General features: G+C 36.5%; 1 protein-coding gene across 1 annotated transcript in view; it reads left to right on the forward strand.

Annotated features, from left to right (window-relative positions):
- Window positions 1-283: 283 nt before the first annotated feature.
- Window positions 284-20,070, forward strand: part of LOC130435942 (tudor domain-containing 6-like) — a 30,494-nt gene continuing 10,707 nt past the window's right edge. Inside the window, exons 1-2 of the mRNA XM_056766840.1 lie at window positions 284-319; window positions 741-802. Of these exons, the coding sequence (XP_056622818.1) occupies window positions 284-319; window positions 741-802 (98 nt within the window). The remainder of the gene's footprint in view (window positions 320-740; window positions 803-20,070) is intronic.

Genomic DNA, 20,070 nt, shown 5'->3' on the forward strand with positions numbered 1-20,070 from the left:
AGTATAAAACCTTTTATATGCATTCAACGGTGTGTGCGCAACGTCAACGCTAACCGAGTGAGACTTGATCTCGTCTGGTACATCCAGTGGCTTTATGGTCATGGTAGCCATATGAGATCAATGGAGCAACCAGTATATGAGGTTTGAGGTGGACCATAAATGGGGCCGAAGCTTCCTTTTCCTCATTGCTTTCTTAATTTAGACAGCTGGATTAAATTATCCCATCGAGAGGCAGAACTTTCTCAGCTGGACTTGATTTTGATTGCAAGCTCACCACGTGAAGATGGCCACACGACTTGAGAGGAATAACCACGAGCAGGTAAGACCTCTGGCTTCCTGTGCATTGTTTGATCTACGTGATGCACGATGTAAAGGTCAGTTGTTGTTCTGTAGAGCTCAAAATTAAAGTGAAATCTGTCAGTTGAGCACATAACTTGGCAATAATTGGACAATTGCATTTGAACTTTGTGTATAGTAGATGTAAAGTGTAGTATGGTGAAGCTAATTGATTTTTCATTTTCTTCTGTCATATCTGTAGTCTATCGAAAGTTCTATTTTATTAATAACCATTCAAACACAGTATCCCCATCATCTTACGCTCTCAATCGTCCCAAAGACGTCTGAATTTATTTTAGTTGGCGTGGTGGACGCACATCTGCTTAAAGTGTAATGGCCACCAAAGAGCAATTCTAAAGTCAAAAAGGCTCGCGAACAGTTTCCCATCAGTCCGTGCCGCTCAGACATCAAACAGCATCATTAAGGCTTCTGTGAACGTGAAGATTCATGTGCCGTTTAAAACCTGGTGAGTAATAAGAAAAGTTTTCACGGCCCCTAAGGGGGACCACAGGCAGGATGTCCAGGGAGCTGGCCTCCAGCAATATCCCATAGTTGTACTCTGTAAAAAAGAGCAGATTTGAATAGCACAGGTCATTAGGATGAATAATGTGGCAGATATGACAGAGCCGGTAGTTGGCCTCACCTATACTTAGTCGCCTGTGGAGTCTCGCTGTGGTTTTCTGCTGCACTGTATCTGTGAAGCCTATTAAAACATGTATGTTCTGTAATGGACACGCATGCTTGTTCTACATATACACATCGGTCAGTATCTACTGCGATATGAGATTATGAAAGCAGTAGGGCCGTAATGGCCTAGATAAAAAAAAAATCGGAAAAAAGTATACTGGTCCCGCTACTTCCTACCTCTTCATATACACATATACAGTACATGTATATATATGATTAAATATTACATGTGTTTGTGTAAAATATTATCAAAACCAGTGGACATAACAGACTTTTGCTCACAGACTCTACAAGCATTATTTTCTTCCTGTTTAACTAAGCAAATATGTTCTACTATTGACAATTTCAAAGTGACAACATAAACAAACGTTACTGCGCATGCGCACGTTTGTGGACTGCCCTTAACTTCAAGAATGCGTTCAAGAACAATAGAGTGCCTGTAGATTTCTTCTGATAACACGTTAAAGAAACCGAGGAGGACTGTTACTTTCCAATATTTTGACTAAGATACCAAGCTCAACCGCAAGATGTCAATGTTACATACGATTTATTTAAATGCAACCAAACAACAGGACCCATTCAACTATTTTTATTTAATAAAATGAACATGCAACAAAATTCAGCAAATGGTTTATTTCATACAATTATTATACAATACAATAATCATATAAATGAATAGGGGGGCACGGTGGCTTAGTGGTTAGCACGTTCGCCTCACACCTCCAGGGTTGGGGGTTCGATTCCCACTTCCGACTTGTGTGTGTGGAGTTTGCATGTTCTCCCCGTGCCTCGGGGGTTTCCTCCGGGTACTCCGGTTTCCTCCCCTGGTCCAAAGACATGCATGGTAGGTTGATTGGCATCTCTGGAAAAATTGTCCGTAGGGTGAGAGTGCGTGAGTGAATGAGTGAGTGTGTGTGCCCTGCGATGGGTTGGCACTCCATCCAGGGTGTATCCTGCCTTGATGCCCGATGACTCCTGAGATAGGCGCAGGCTCCCCGTGACCCGAGGTACTTCGGATAAGCGGTAGAAAATGGAATGGAATGGAATATAAATGAATATTAACAAAATATAAATAGTTACATTATTAGACACTAGCCAAACACAGACCAGAAGTGAACTGCGTCCGTTGAAACGGTAAATTGCATTGTCAGAGAAAGTCTAGGAAAAAGTTTTATGAATCACAATATTTTATAGTAGCAGTTTAAAAATCCTTTTGTGAATAAGTTCCTAGTTGAAATGATGTCAGAGTCTGAAGAAAAATGGCTCTCATGCGACCTTCTTTTACTTCTGCAAATAAATAAATTAATGATATCAATAAATAGTTTATATTTATGATGCAAAGTCCTCTCATAATCCAAGCGCATTTCGTTACATAATCTAGAGCGCTTTCAAACTGCAGCACATATTTTTACCTCAAAAGTGAAATATTTAAAGCTCAATAAAAGTCCAATAAAATGAGGAATTCTGATGGTTGGCTTGAGGCTTTGTTTGACTGATCCACATCTCATCACGTATTATGTGCATGTTGATGTTTAGAAGAATGGTTGTAAGGGGAAACGCTAGTTAGCAATGGTGAAGTTAGAGCAATTCTTAAAGACTGCTGTGTCACTAGTTTTATAAAAATGGTAGAATGATCATAATTTTATTTATAGCAGTTCACCTCTTGTTCAACCTTATTCAGTGTGTTTCAGAGCTGTGACTGCACCACATTGGATCCAGACACTGAAACAGAGCAACATGGTAGGCCAAGTGAAAAGGTTTACACCTGGTTTTGTAAGCCAGGATTTAACTGTGCTATGACCTCGCTGTCAGTTACCTTATCATAGAAACAATGTGTGTTGACTCTGTACAGGCTGCTAAGGCTGAAAAGTCTTTTGAACTTTGAATTCAATGCATTGCTGAGTGCCAGATGTATCTATACCAGCAAAAAAGTGTTTCATTATATGTACACATTCATACTTGTATATGTTGTATACGCTTTCTATCAAATTTTATTTAGTCATGTCAAAATATTGTAGTTACTATAAAAATAAATGCACATGTTCAGTAAGAATGAAAACACTGAAGCATACAATGACTTAAACTTAAACTACACAATTTCTCCAAGATTGTAGAGAGCAAACAGAGAGACATTAGGAAAAACAACAAGGAAGACAACATCTTAGTTCTGTGTCAGCCACCGTAGTGCTTCAAATACGAGGGGGGTTAGTGAGCCGTTGTTTGCAACCTCACCGCTAGATGCTGCTGAATTTCATACACTGGACCTTTAGAAAAGAAAGAACCACCTTTTTCTCTGCTTAGTTTGCTCCTGAAACCAGTCCAGAAATCCTCAATCATACCATTTTATTGCTCATATCAATTTATAGAAATGCCTGTTATTGCATTGAGGGTTTCAGAAATGGCACTCAATAATGGAGTTAAGGATTCTACTGTAAATCTTTCCCGATTAGCCAGTCCAAACTGTCATGCTGTACAAAGACTATAGATTAAATAAAAAAGGCAGTTTTTAGGTTTCCACCGCGTCTGTTTTCAATTATGAAACCCACCCAACCGTGGTCTCCTTTATTTTGATTCTTTTCCTAGCGACCACATGACGCGTCTTCCCAGTAAATCACCGTACTGTCATCTCAATGCACAGAGCATCACAAAGGATTTAATTTGGGAAACCAAACGTGACAAATACATTGCCTTCCACCACAGTGCCTTGAAGGGCAAGAATCAGACATTTCATTTTAGGAGCGGATAAAATTATGGCTATAACTCACACAGGACATCCCTTTGGCAAAATGAGAATATTTGCGGGTTTTGACCAAAGAAACTGGGATGCTTACAAGAATGTGGAAAATTCCAAATGGTGGAGGAATAAAAGAAAATGAGGCGGTTACCCTGAAGAGGATAAATACAGTTCGGTCAATAGAAACTACTCTACAAACTTTAGGCATTGATAAAAAGGACAAATGTACGTTCTGTATAGTTTAGTCTCATTTATTCAAACAAAAAAAGGTTCAGTGTATGAAATTTTGCAGCATCTAGTGGTGAGATTGTGAATTGCAACCAACGACTCACTCCACCCTTCTCCCTTTCAAAGAACTACGGTGGCTGACGCAGGACTTCGATGTCGCTATGTTTTCGATTCTTTGTCGAAAGAGATAACGTATTTATGAAGTACACTCCGTTGAGCAGTTCGTCCACTGTAGAAACAACATAGCGAATTTCATGTAAGGAGACTTGCGTTGTATGTAGATAGAAATAGCTCATTCTAAGGTATCAAAACATAACCCCGCAATGTGTAAGGTCTTTACACCTCTGAAGACATAGTTATGTAGTTTATATTGCGTTTCTGTCAATAGATCCTTCTTAATATCACACATTGCACCTTTGTGGAACACTGGAATAGTCTCTCTCTATCCGTTATGAAAATATTTGTGATGGAAGCATAAGGATATACATTTTTATCCTTAAAACATCTCATATTGCCGTTCTGTTTTTCACCCTCATGTTAAGTATTCCAGACACAAGCAGAGACTCTGATCTATAATTTATAAAGTTTCAACTAACTAGGTAATAGATTATTACTGAACACTCCTCGATTTAGATTTTAATTACATTCATTTTCAGATCAAATGTAGCTTATTTCTAGATCTTGAACAAAATGATTGTCAGAATGCCGTTCCATGGGCATTATGTGATGTGATCTGTTTTCATTGGCACTTTCATAACAACACAATCTATCCTTGTCATATTTAAAAGTTATTGATATATGATATGATTGATAGTAGTCCCATGTATTATTCTGCAATTAACTATTAGGGGCCTTGGTATTATACAGTTTTCAAGTAATCTTTAACAAAACATAATTGTAAGTTCGTTTTAGACAATAATATCCAAACTGGTTTGGAAACTTTGGAAATTTTATTTCAAAACAGACAAAGTGCTTTTAGTGCTAAATAGTCAGTGTGATATTGCAACAGTACTAAAAACAAAACATCAATTAACTGATGTTTCAGACACAATCTTTTTTTCGGATCCCCAATGAAAACAAATGATTGAATTGTACTGAAATTATGTCGTAAACATGTGAGTAAAGGGATACAAACAGGGAAACAGTGATTAGAAAAGAGTTTTGTGTAATCACTCAAATGTGTTATTCATATTTCATCCTGTCAGAAACTTCACACACATTTACAAACCTACAGGACAAAGAACATTATTATTCTTTGTCACATTCACAAAAATATACTTGTGCCGACAAATACATTCTGACAATAAGCCCACAAACTGCAAGCAAAGACCATCTTGATGCCATTATGACCATTGGGCCCACAGCTGTCAAAAGAGTACTGCATGCCAAAAAAAAAAGATTATTCTCTTAGCGAATCCCCATCCTGTTCCTTTGTGAGACTGGTCTCTCATTTCAATCTCATCCTGTTCATAATACGATACAGTATTTGACAGAGCATTACAATGAAATTCAATGTGATTTAATTATAGTTGTTTACCCTCTCCGGTGTTATAGCTTTTCTATAAAAAACAATAAACATTTGCCTGAGCAGTTTTGAAATGTCAACCACCCTGCTGGTATAATCTCTCATATAAAACAGCATGCAGTAGAATAACCGCTTTTCACAAATAACTCAGAATTCAGCAAATTCAGTCTTGCGATGCCATTTTTTTAAATACAGGCCATTTATTCAATTACGAGATTTACCTATTCACTATTGCAGACGGAACATTGCTAACACAAGATGATCAGCAGGAAAATGGGCATTCTGGATGTTAAAGTTCATTTAATATGGGCCATAAGCCCTACCAAGCCGCACAGAATCTGTATCCTGCTCCTCTTGCATTGAAGGTGAGACTATCATTTTTTGAGGTCACGATCCTTTTGATCTCAGGGTAAACTTACAAAAGGGTAGTGACATTTATATTCACAGTGTGATGTTTTTCATCTCCGTACAATACGAGTAAGAAGCATTGTAAAATCGCATATTCGGTACGCAAAGGGCTTAAAGAAACCATTCACCCAAAATGATAAAAAATATTTCTATGATATATTTGGAAGAATCCTTGTAATCATAGTTAGGTGCCACCATTGACTAATTAGTGCGGTTGAACACGAAGATATTTTGAAGAATGTAGGAACGCAAACAGTTCTGGGACACTTTTGACCATCCTACTAGGAAGCTTTTTCTGTGTTCATCAGAACAAAGAAATTTATTCAGATTTAGAAGAACTCGAGGGTGAGTAAATGATGATAGAATTTGTACTTTGTGGTGAACTGTCCCTTTAAGGGAAATGGTGAAACTGAATTCCCCTGTCAAATTGAGACATCATCAGCATGAGCGTCCTGTGAATGTGCTATAATCTAACATAATAGACTATGAATCCCTCTGAACACTTGTTTTTGTATTGAGACATATTGTGATAAAGTAGCTTGCTCGACTCTAGGCTGTTGGCCCTTGTCTCTCTATCAGGCTTTTCATCTTTCCACCTTGACAAAGTCCAGATGGCAACACAGAACAAACAGCTGCTGTGCTGGCTGAGTACCGCAGGAAAAGGAAACAAGAGCGACACAAAAAAGGGCAACATTTCACACCTATAATGAACATTGATATGCTGACACCAATGACCTTGTATAGTATAACTGTGTCATTACAGTTTTGTAGTATATTTTTATGTCTGCAATACACAGAGTCATTCATAAATTATGAGTAGTTTAAATTATTTTCAACAGAATCACATCCTTCTGAGACAGATAAAATGTCATTATTATATAAAAATGTAAAAAAAAATTGATACGCATGAGACCCTTACTGATAATGATATGCACAAAATGAGCAACAATAACAGAAATGATGCGTCAAATAAAATCTAAAACTAATGCTTCCATTAAGGCATATATTTGATATATATAAATTTAACTGAAAGTCTTTGATTAAAAGTTTTACATTCACAGAGTTTGCTGTAGTTTTCTTGTCAGCTTGTGGTTTGGGTGGAAATTGGAAAGTGGTATTTGTACTGTATTTTGTCCGTGTGTATGTAAGAAGCTATAATTTTCTGAGATCAACCCCCTTAATTCATGGCTAAATGAAATGACTCCAGTGAGATGTTCAACTCAACAGATGCTTGTCCCCTATACGGTTTCCATACCTCATAAACACTTGGAAAACAAAAATGTTGTGGAATTTAAAGAGCGGAAAATACATGCTAGGTTATAAATTCTAAAGAGAGTATAAATCTCTCTTTGAGAAACATATTAAGAAGATATAACACAAACCATCCAGAATATGGGACACGTTAGCTTGATAACTTTACAGTTACTGTTACTTTATTGTAGCTGACTGATTTTAATCACATGCTGCTGGAAAAGCAACATTAGACAGGTAAATGAAATGTTGGACAGAGTTTTAAATGACTTGCTTTTCTTTTACTTCGGTATACTTCACAGAAAGCTATTAAATGAAAAGTTCACTTCAAAAATGTCACCATAGACTTTCCATACACTTATATTCATTAAACGACAGCTTTGAGACCTCACAGACACCTTTGCAATCCCAGTAAGATTCTGTATGTTACCTTATTAATATTCATGAGATGAAAATGTCATAATGTGTCCTCCCACTCCCAACAACCCATCCAATATAAAATGTTTTATACTTTATTAAATTTGATGTTGTCAAAGATATGTGGAAAGATAAGTATTTAATTTTATGCATAAATCTTGAGATAAATAGGATATCAAAATGTATTAGATATACTTTTTTTATAAAGAAAAGCACTTCTTTACACGTCACTATAGAAGCATAACAATTTCTGCAGAGCTCTGGTTCCATGATGTAACCTGTCTCAGATTGTGCTGCATGGTCCAATCATATTACCTTTTTAAATTGAATGAATGGAGAGTTCCTCGTCTTCGTTTATCATTGACGGGCTCAGTGATGGTCCTAAAGGGATGCAGGTCTTTGTTAGGGGGCAGATTTGTGTTGTTATTTTAAGATAAATGTCCTGCTATCGGGGGCTTAATGAGCCTGGGGACTGTACATGTATTCAGGCTGGTGGGACAGGGATGTACTGAGTTCAACTCAGGATAGTGAGAGTGAAATGTGGTGAGATGGGGAGCAGATGGCTTTCAGTCCACTTATATCTCACCCGCTGCATTCATATGATTGAAATTGGATTTAACGTGGCATCATGCTGCATCAATATCATCTAAAGGACAAAGGCTGAATAAGTTTGTCTCGATGTGTTTCCAATTTTGTGTGTTGCGCTTTGAAACAGATTTATTCGCATCACGCCACTGATGATAGAGTAAATTGTAGTTGCAACAGAGAAGATGAAAGTAAATTGAATTATAAAGTACAGAATATTAAATAATGACTTTCAATTTCCAGAATTCTTTGGTCCAAAACTGCAACATTTCATTAAAGGTAGCCATGTTCTGAATCAGATGACTGACAAAGATGTCAAACAACATTTTTGTTTTTGCTCTGGTCTGATCTTATAGAAGAGAAAGATTTGTAAATGTCTTTGAACATTTGGAGTTGATTTGAAAAGAAAGATGTGTACTCAGATCTTATATTTATTTGCAGGATGTTGATATCTCAAAACCACGTTTATCTTCTCAGAATAAATCATCTTTTCCTTGCAGCTGGAACACACACAACTGATACGAAGTCATGACCTTCATCTGCTTAAAAAGTAACATCAACAATTTGTTTCCAATAGTTTGATATTATCACAAAGCAATTTTTTGTGATCATTAAAGAAATAAATATAACACAAAGATTGGGTTAAATAATACATTTTTGATTACGCTGAACTGTTTAATAAACTATTTTGACTATAAAACAAAGTAGTGTGTATTGTTAACTACAATTTTCTCGTCAGTGCCACCCAGCCTGATCTCACTGCTCCTTCTGAAGTATTTCAAATAAATTAAATTTTGCTGTATGGTGTTGGAAAAGTAAACCACGTTTAAACTACGACATTTTCTTCTTTTTACCACGTTTCTGAATATCATAAACACAGAATTTTCTGGAACTTACTGGTGAAAAGTGGAGTGGTGAATCTCTTTTGCATTGGTGCGTTGGTCTGTAACCCTTCTCCTTACTGGGTGGGCAGTAATGTATGATGTGGCTTTCATGATTTATTTCCCTCTTTTCCTCTGAGTCAGCAGGGCAAACCACACTGTGACTTACATCAGTCGAGAAACCTGGGCAGCGCTGACATGATGACTGGAACACAGGCAGGCATGAAGGGAATGGGAAAGTGAATCACTCCCATCATCTTGAGTGGGAAGTATACATTCATGATTATTCATAAAATGATGCCGCTTCATAAAATAGCTAGAAATTGCCATTAGATTGTGTTCAATAGTTGGAACCATAGTAGGAAAAATTATAATGGCAGACAAAGTGCCCCAGAACGGTTTGCATGCCTACATTCTTCAAAATATCTTCTTTTGGGTTCAACAGAACAAAGACATTTATAAAGCAATTTTTCCTACTATGGTAGTCAGTGGTGGCCAAGAACTGTTTGGTTATAAGTAGGGATGCACCGATACCATTTTTTTAAGATATCTTTTTGGGGTACTCGCCTGATGCCTGTACCTTTTCACAACACAGTGAGACTTATAGCTTCTCAATTACAAATAACTCCACCTTAAACACATTATCAAAAAATAAATATTTTTATGTGCTTGTCACAAACTTTCACAGCAAATTTCACATCAGATTTCAGTCGGTTCTGTCAGTTATGTCACATGAGGTATCGGTCTTCGGCAGCGATGCATTTTTACAAGTCCATGAGATTGGTCTCAGGCCCAATAGCGATGTTGCATTCACAAGCGTTCTTCCTAATATCTTTCTCTGTGTTCATCCAAACAGAGAAATTGATATAGATATGGAACAACTTGAGAATAAGTAAATGAAGAATTTTGTGAATTGTTCCTTAAAGGAATACGGTAACTTTGTATGACTCAAACCAGCTTTGCCATCACTTTTTGATCCAGTGTCATTTATAGAAACGTATTTATATGTTTAGCTGCTGCGCTTAACAGAGTTTCATGTAAAGAACAATCATTCACAGTAGAATTGACGGGGTTTTTTCCACCCACAAATCACCAAGACAACATACAGTACAATCTCCTCACTGGTTGCTGTCTCAACCACCACAATGAAGCAGTGCAATAAAAAAACATTCTTCTAGACCGTGTCTTTCCCTAAGGCTTGAATTTGTAAAAAATACATAATTCCATCTAGCCCTAAGTACTGGCGCCTATCGGACAGCTGTGAAAACAGTCTGTTTAACTGGATTTCACAATTTGTGAGCAGAAAATCATTTCAAATTTCTCACACCTGCCCTTGTATGTCCACTTGTGAATGCATGTGAAATTAAGTATGTTTATGCTAGCACTTCCCTGGAAGCCAAGGGGACAGACAAAAGGTCTCTTCCTGAGGTAAAAGAGTTTGTACGCCTGAGAGCTGAAGTCTTTCACAACATTATCGGAAAACAAGTGTGCCTAGCGCGGGTCAGAAAGAGTAAGTCTGCTTATCCTGTAGTTAGCAATTGTACTTGTCTAAAGTCGAATTAAGATTAATATTAATAGGTCTGCTAAGAAAATGGCTTTTCTTCCAGTAAAGATAAAAGTCAAGCCAGTTGGCTTTGCAGTACTCTAAAGATTATCTCATATCTTAAAGGGACAGTTCACCCAAAAATGAAAACTCATTATTAACTCACCCTCAGATTGATACATAGATATTTGGAAGAATGTCAGTAACCAAACTGTCAATCTTCCAAGCATCTTGCTTTGTGTTCAACAGAACAAAGAAATGCATATGTTTGGAACAATCTGAGGGTAAATGATGACAGAATTTTCATTTTTGGGATCACTTAAATCACTTAAGTAACTCACCACAGATTACAAAACACAAAATATTGCGTATACTCAATGAACATTGGTGTATTTTCTATTATTGCTTTTGCCACGGTCTTATAAAACTGCTCAGCTCTGTATCGTGCAGAAAAATCCCATTTTAGTTATCAAATCTTAGTACCACATGGTCTCCTTAGGCTTTTTGCTTTAGAGGTGTGCACAATCATAGTCTTCTCTGTAAGAACTGACCCAGATTGGGTTTCTTCCCCACTGAATCTTGTGAATCACCGAGGCGAGTTTTCACCTTAAATTTGAATCCTGACTGAGGAATGAGTTCAAGCTCTTTAAAGCCAGAGATGACTGGGGCTCAGTAACAGAAATGAAACTATTTCTGGATGAAGTCTTATTCTAAAGATATGTTTTCATCGCACTTTGAACGCTGAGCCTTTTTAACTTTGGTTCTTCACAGTGTGCCTCGTGTATCTCTGCAGGCGTCACGCAATCTTCATTTAGACTTGGTTTACGGGCTACTTAGAGACCCTTCTTCAGTAGTCGCATAGCTGAACACAGTATGTATCTGCAAATCTGTTTGGGAGGGAGCCAAAAATAATTACACCGTTTTCAGACAACGATATGAGCACCACTGCATGACGTCTGTCAGTGTTCATGGCGCAGATGATTACGTGTCAACTAAAGATGAATAACAACCCCATAAAACTTGTTCCATTGAACTGTTCGCACATAAGCTTAAGAGGGTGGGTTCTGCAAATCCAACTCCCTCAGGAGAAGATGTTGCGATTTTGCTAATGAATGCAGAGCTCTGCGGGATAGATGACCCTTGGTTAGGTGTGACTGTTCTGCGGTAGAATATATTGGCCTCGGTGATATGTGATAGTACTCTAGGCGGCTGTTAAATGAGGGATTTCCTTTCAGGTCCGTGTGTTTGGTGATGGGCTTGTGGCCAGGAACCCAGCAGGAGATAAAATCAGAACATTAGCTGTATCCTTACCGCTAAGCACTGAGTGGACAATCTCAGCACCTTAACAATAATAGCAAATAAAGACATTGCAGATAGGCCTTAAATCTGTTCCTCCTCTGAAAGAGGGAAAAAGGGTCTTAAGGGTACAGAAGCAATGAAATTCTCAGTGGAAACTTTAAAGTGCAGACTGGGGGCATCCTTACAAAAATAAGTTTATTTAAGTGTGCTATTGCTATAATTCTTTAAACAAAGTAGGCTAAAACCAAGAAAGTACACTTCAGTCTACTTTATATTAACTTAAATACATCATTTTAACTAGTTATGTGCTCAGACTTAAACTTAAAGGGACCATCAAATTTGGATACGTGTTTGCTCTGCATCTGCTTGTATTGTATGAAGGATTTGTTATATTAGTTCTTTAAATAAGCTAATTTATAATAGTTATTTTGGTTTGTTTTTTAGAAAACATTTTCTAAGGAGTAGAGGTGCAAATTAGCGCATATTATAATCTCTTTGTGCAATGCATTTTTTAGTCTTTGACTGGAATAATGTAAATTGAATTGTCCGTATTAAAATATAAACATATAAAACATAAAAAAAGTTAATTTAAAGATTAGTCTGATCTTCTGGGAATCCATAACTATTTTACAATGTGGCTAATTGGTATAAATTCGATTTGCACAAAAACGCCTTATTATGTTATAAACTAAAACGTGTATCAAAAACAGCACACTTACAAATATACTAGTACTTACTACAAAAATAATTTCTCAAAATATAGATTTTTTTCAATACTTTGAATATATAACTTTCCATAATGTGTCCTCCTGTTGTTGCCATCACTACGCAACAGCAGCATATACGTTTCAGCACAAACAAACACACCCTCGCCTTCTCAATCCTGACCTTTTTTGAACAACTCTCAAATAAATGTGTTTTTGGTCTTTCACGCCGCAGTTGTTTGGTTGACCCTCCTGAAGAGAATGATCATGAAACGTAGTCCATTGAAAGCATGAAGATGAAGAAAGCCTAAAATTTGGCCTGAGATGATAAGCGGGATTATAAATCCACATTGAGTCCCTATGACCCACATCAGTTTTAAATCGATCCAGGTTTGGGCCTTTACCCTAAAGCGGCTTCTTCAAATCCTTCAGAGACTCAGCTTGAGGCTGAAGCAAGAAGACCAGGATATCCAGCAGACTTTACCAGAATCATCTTCTCCATGGGGAGGCCACTCACAAGCCCCAGATGCCTTTGAATATCGGAAAGCATGGAATACGATGCTGTTCTCAATCACCATCTATAAAATATATACCAATACTTTTCGGAATGCAGAAGTTAGAGAAAAACATTGTATTTGGTCCTGAAGACCTTGAATCAGGACTTAGACCACAGTCTCGGTTATTATTGATGCAGATAAAGTGAGGAAGCTCAGAAGATGAAGAGTTGACAACAAATTGCTTCGACGCAGGTGCCAAGAATCATGTGCTCAGCAGGTTGGAGGATCAACCAAACTGCGGTTCTTATTTCGTTCCCTTTCAGCGTGACTAGGCGTAGACGTTATTGTGCAAAACCTACTTGAAAGAAAACTAATCGTATTGGCCAATGTGTAATATCCATGTAAGCCCATTTGAAATACACAGCAGATGCATAAACCAATGACAAAAAAAATCGGGAATTGAAATCAGGTCAGATGGGGTAATGCTGTTGCCAAAGACACATTGCCATTTTTGTTAAATATAAAATTATGTTATATATAAAAGGCATTCTAAAGATCTGTTAACTTAACAGTCACATCTTATGTGAATTGTTTTTTTTCAGTAAAAGTAATTGTGATCAACTTTGCAGTCCCAAGTGTAGAGTTATGTAAGTATTTTTCTTGTTTTACACATTTGTAGAAAGACATGATTTATATAGTTTTTAAAGTACTGTAAGTATGGTTTAAGAATGCAGCTTCTACGGCTCAGATTGTGATATTTAAACGCAATATATAACAGTGCACTCAGTAGACCCGCCACAGAGAGTTTTCCAGCATCCACTGTCTTCCAATCCAAGCTCCATAACACTAAATCATCTCACAGGGTGTGTTTGCATGAGCACTTGTGATAGAAATGCCTCAATGGAATGCAGGGGAACATCTGTTTCTGTCACATAGAAAAAGATGAATTGGACAATTAGACAAGTTAGGTGTTATTTTGTGGAAAACATTTACCGTACACCATAATGTATCAAACATAAACAAGTGTCCCCAATATTGATACCATTCCACATTTATCCACTAAAATTATTAGGTTAATTCATTTTTACTCACAATTGTAGCAAATATACACTGTCACTGTCTCACATTTAGTGAAATCATTTTGGGTCCAGTGGTATTTTAACAATGCTTGTGTGATATGTAGAAAACCTATCAAAAGGACATGTTGATTCATGTCACACTACTTTGGTTTTTAATATTCATTTTACAAATAAAACTATTTACCAGAAGATTCATTTTTGCTCCTGTAAATCAAATTCTGTAACCTCAGTTGTTGCTCTGTAGTTTATGAAGACTAGCGGACTTCATATCTGAACGTAAAGAGATTTTGTTCCAAATCGTTTGTTGCCATTTAGTGCCATCTAGTGGAATAAAAGGAACATGGCGCCCCTATAATGTTGAGAGTTCAAGTTACTGTTAAATTATTCTGCGTTCAAGACATCTTGGATATAAGAAACTTTAACCCGGAAATAATTTCTGTAACGTTGCTGTTTTAATGTTAATAAATACATGTAATGTTTAATGCTACTTAATCCAGACGTTCAACTGCGTTCGGATCCCAAAAGCATGAGAATAATAGGTAAATATTTTGTCTTTGTTTTTATTTTTTTCAATAGTTTAACATTGAATGGTTATCAAATGCCTTCATTTCATTTATTTGGCAATGAATTTTAATTTAATTTTAGTTTTTTACACCAACAGATTGAAGCAGATGAAACATCGCAACAGTAAGTGACGGATCAAAGTAGAATGAAATAATGTTTTAACAGTATGGAACTGCTTTATGTTGGGAAATGTCTTGATATCTTTAAATCTCCTTTTTATTTCAAGTTATTAGTTTCACTTGGTACATTATTTCCTGTTTACAGTTTGAGTTACATAAAGATAAAATTTGATATAAAGATACATTTTATTGCCACACTATTATTAATCTTCCTCTCAGATTGTCCTAACCCAACTGACATTGATCCAGGTGTAACAAGGAGCCAGACAAATGAGCAAGCAAGCAGGAGGATATGGGTTGTCGACCTTGTCCCGGCACAGCGTCATTTGGTGATGTGTACATTTTACAGTCATTTTCATAAAAATTATTAGAATTATTTTTCAATTTGGATGTTTATTGACTTATTTTACAATTGGTGTATTTCCCCTTTTCAGCTGGGTTAACATGTCTTAGATAGAGCCAGAGACCCAAAGGAGTTTTGCTTCAGCTGAGCACAACCCAAACATTAACCAGAAGGGACTTTTGGTCTTTGGCCTTTGATGAGTTAGATGCAACAGTATTGTCCATTTTATTGCATTATTCAGATTTTTACGGGGTTAATATAAATGCATCAGCTGTTATTAATATCCTTTTTTTTTACAGATTTCTAATGAGTGTTTCCAACTCATAGCTGAACTTGTATCTTCACAGGTCGGTTTTGTCTTTTCAGTTGTTTGACAATGCATAATGCAATGGTTACAAAAAAGTATAATGACACAGACTGCACTCTTTGTTTTTATTTCTTCAGGTTAAAGATGTCTTTGCTGTCAACAGTTGTGTGGTGGTGACCTGGCTGCCACCATATGACAATAATCCTCTGCCAGCTTTACCTGTTAGTATCCTATGGAATAAGTTGTGAATACACATTACAATCATTTGCTATCTGAATTGTTTGTGCATTACACAGGAAATGAATCACAATAACTACCATTTGGCATGATTCTCATCCTAACTCACAGGATGATGCTGCAACCAATGATTTTATTTTACTCCCTTCATGGGAGTTGGACCCATCATACTAGCACAAATCTATGTCTGCCTTAAACAACTTGTTATACCCTGTGATTATCGTTTTCTTTATTACATTATAATTGAACAGTCTACAAATTAATGTTTTTACAGGTGTAATGAGAGATGGAGAGTCCTTTCGCTTGACTCCAAGAACCCATGTGGTTAACTTTATGTTTTCAGGTTTTGCTTGGTTTCATTAAATTTTTTACTTGAGGACAAACTCTTTTCACATAGGTTTGTTTTCATCTTTTGACCTGAAAAACCTTGCTGTGCACTCATGCAAGTGCCATTAATTGATACATTTACTGATAAGGCATGAAAGCTATAGCTACACACTTCGTTCTTGAATAACTGGACATTATGACATGTATCCATTTGAGACCATACGTTTACGTTTCAGCCAGTTCTGGTCAATGTTTCCAGAATTAGGATTTTTAGTACTGTTTCATAAGTGTTTAAGCAACACTTGACATTATTTTTCATTATCTTTATTTATTTCATTATTTTATTATCTTTTTGCACAAAGGACTCGGCTGTGATGAAACAGATTCTGCTCACCAATGACTGGGTGGAGGAGTACTGAACCCCCTTTGCTGGGAAAGTTCACATACCATAGGTCTAAAGAAGGAACAAGGATAATGCCTTGCTGGCCATAACAATGCGGGACCTGTTTATTGACACCATTCTATATGTGGGTGACATGGATACGGACAAAATCCAGGCTCCCTTCCATTTCACCTGTGAGTGAATGGATGACATGGAGTTTTCATGCAGGAAGTATATGATATAAAAGGTTGCAATCCCTGACCTTTAAAAATGCTAACTGATGGCGTAGCTCTGGGATAATATAGTAAATGGTATGTAGTTTTAGGTTTTGTAAAATGTCTTGTTTTTGACCAATTCAAGTTTCGTGGGGAAAAAAGGTTATTTAATCCATGGGATTGATTTAATCAAATGGTAATGAGTCCATCCAAGATGATATTCCTTATATATTATATACACAAGTACACTGTACATGCATTCACAGATACTATTTCTGCCTCTGTACTGATGTGCATCTAACATTATGAAATAATACCAGTGTAAATCATTACATTTATCCAAATTATTAAAAGGATGTTTACTTATTGAGATACTAATTATTTGTACTCACATAGATACATATTTTGAAGTTGAGATTCTAAGTGTACATTTAAAAGGAATGAACAAGTGATAATTTTATTTGTTTTTATCACACCTGTAAGGGCAAAGCAAAAAGCATACCAGCATACTTTATAACATTAAGGAATTATATCTATTATATTATTAACAAATAGCCTTAATATGGTGGGGGATGAAGCAGGGGTGCAGATAGTGTAAGTCGTGCTGTTTGTCATTAGAAACAATGAAAACATGACAAATGTTAGAAAGAGGGGAAAGAAGTATGATCTGATGAAGAGCAGACATATTTACATGTGAATTATACATTCACGATTACATTCATGTATAGAAAATGTACCCATACTGTATATTGTACCCAGAAGCTTCTGTTCGTCGAGATGTAAAAAGCAACAACAGCTAAAATATGTATTAAAGTTATTAATTTGACCCTTCTTTCTCTTTTAAAGCTTTCCAAAAAATGGACACAAGGAAAAAGAAGGAAGAGCTGAAACTTCTCAAAGAGAAATACGGCATAAACACAGTGCCAGCAAAATAGTCAACAGGGGCTACATCTGTTGTTCTGTTGTTCTATTGTACTGTCTCCTGTTCACTTGCCCCCATTAAGTAACAATTGTTTTAAAATGCAAAAAGACGATCTGCTATATATTTATATTATCTAAACTATCTGAGTTTTGTTATAAATAGTGACACATTTTTTGCTCATTGGGTTTTTTCTGTTAATATCAAATGCATGGTATATGCCGTTTGATGTATTAAATCTATTGTTTTCTTTGGTGTCTTTGTTCATTTTCATTTAAAATCGAATCTATCAATCAATTAAAATAATAAACTCGTAAGCACACTGGACTTATATGAAGTTTTTATAAAACTACAGGGATAATTTTCAGATATTAAACTATTTTTAATAGTTTTATTTCTATAAATACTTGGTCAACGTTTATTTATTTTGAGTACAATTAAAATGTCCTTATTTTAACTGATACAATTATTTATAATATAGTAAAGTTTCAGCAGTATCTGAACCAATCCCTGATAGGCCTACTAAGGTATGAATCAATATGATTTGATGTCATATTTTGCGTTAGATTTTACGCTTTTCTAGACGACAAATGCGTCCATTTTGAAGAACGTCCGGCTGACCTTAAATGAGCCAATTAGCTGAAAGCACGAGATTTAGGCGCGTCTTAGTATCTTTGTCGCCTTTTGATTCAGTCTCGAAAGTTGACGAGAAGAACTTTGGTCGTTTGCCGACAGTAAAAATAAAACAAGAACCTGATGAGGTAAGTGTTTGTGATAAATAAATGACGACTTAATGTGCACTGATAAAAATGGTTGACATTTGGCGATATTTATAAACTAGTTCATGTATGTCGTCGACTTTTCAGAGGTTAACTACATTTCAATATTTTCCTCACAAAACTACTCGTTACTACTAAGGCGACTCCACTGTTACGTTGCGTCCCTTGTAACGTTAGTTGTTTGTTAATGACTGTTACGTCCCTTGTAACGTTAGTTGTTTGTTAATGACTGTTACGTCCCTTGTAACGTTAGTTGTTTGTTAATGACTGTTACGTCCCTTGTAACGTTAGTTGTTTGTTAATGACTGTTACGTCCCTTGTAACGTTAGTTGTTTGTAAATGACTGTTACGTCCCTTGTAACGTTAGTTGTGTGTGAATGACTGTTATGTCCCTTGTAACGTTAGTTGTTTGTTAATGACTGTTACGTCCCTTGTAACGTTAGTTGTTTGTTAATGACTGTTACGTCCCTTGTAACGTTAGTTGTTTGTTAATGACTGTTACGTCCCTTGTAACGTTAGTTGTTTGTTAATGACTGTTACGTCCCTTGTAACGTTAGTTGTTTGTTAATGACTGTTACGTCCCTTGTAACGTTAGTTGTTTGTAAATGACTGTTACGTCCCTTGTAACGTTAGTTGTGTGTGAATGACTGTTATGTCCCTTGTAACGTTAGTTGTTTGTTAATGACTGTTACGTCCCTTGTAACGTTAGTTGTTTGTGAATGACTGTTACGTCCCTTGTAACGTTAGTTGTTTGTGAATGACTGTTACGTCCCTTGTAACGTTAGTTGTTTGTGAATGACTGTTACGTCCCTTGTAACGTTAGTTGTGTGTGAATGACTGTTACGTCCCTTGTAACGTTAGTTGTGTGTGAATGACTGTTACGTCCCTTGTAACGTTAGTTGTTTGTTAATGACTGTTACGTCCCTTGTAACGTTAGTTGTTTGTTAATGACTGTTACGTCCCTTGTAACGTTAGTTGTTTGTTAATTACTGTTACGTCCCTTGTAACGTTAGTTGTTTGTTAATGACTGTTACGTCCCTTGTAACGTTAGTTGTTTGTTAATTACTGTTACGTCCCTTGTAACGTTAGTTGTTTGTTAATGACTGTGACGTCCCTTGTAACGTTAGTTGTTTGTGAATGACTGTGACGTCCCTTGTAACGTTAGTTGTTTGTGAATGACTGTTACGTCCCTTGTAACGTTAGTTGTTTGTTAATGACTGTTACGTCCCTTGTAACGTTAGTTGTTTGTTAATGACTGTTACGTCCCTTGTAACGTTAGTTGTTTGTTAATGACTGTTACGTCCCTTGTAACGTTAGTTGTTTGTGAATGACTGTTACGTCCCTTGTAACGTTAGTTGTGTGTGAATGACTGTTACGTCCCTTGTAACGTTAGTTGTTTGTTAATGACTGTTACGTCCCTTGTAACGTTAGTTGTTTGTGAATGACTGTTACGTCCCTTGTAACGTTAGTTGTTTGTTAATGACTGTTACGTCCCTTGTAACGTTAGTTGTGTGTGAATGACTGTTACGTCCCTTGTAACGTTAGTTGTGTGTGAATGACTGTTACGTCCCTTGTAACGTTAGTTGTTTGTTAATGACTGTTACGTCCCTTGTAACGTTAGTTGTTTGTTAATGACTGTTACGTCCCTTGTAACGTTAGTTGTGTGTGAATGACTGTTACGTCCCTTGTGACGTTAGTTGTGTG

This window comes from Triplophysa dalaica, chromosome 14 (genome assembly GCF_015846415.1).
Source record: "Triplophysa dalaica isolate WHDGS20190420 chromosome 14, ASM1584641v1, whole genome shotgun sequence".
NCBI lineage: Eukaryota > Metazoa > Chordata > Actinopteri > Cypriniformes > Nemacheilidae > Triplophysa > Triplophysa dalaica.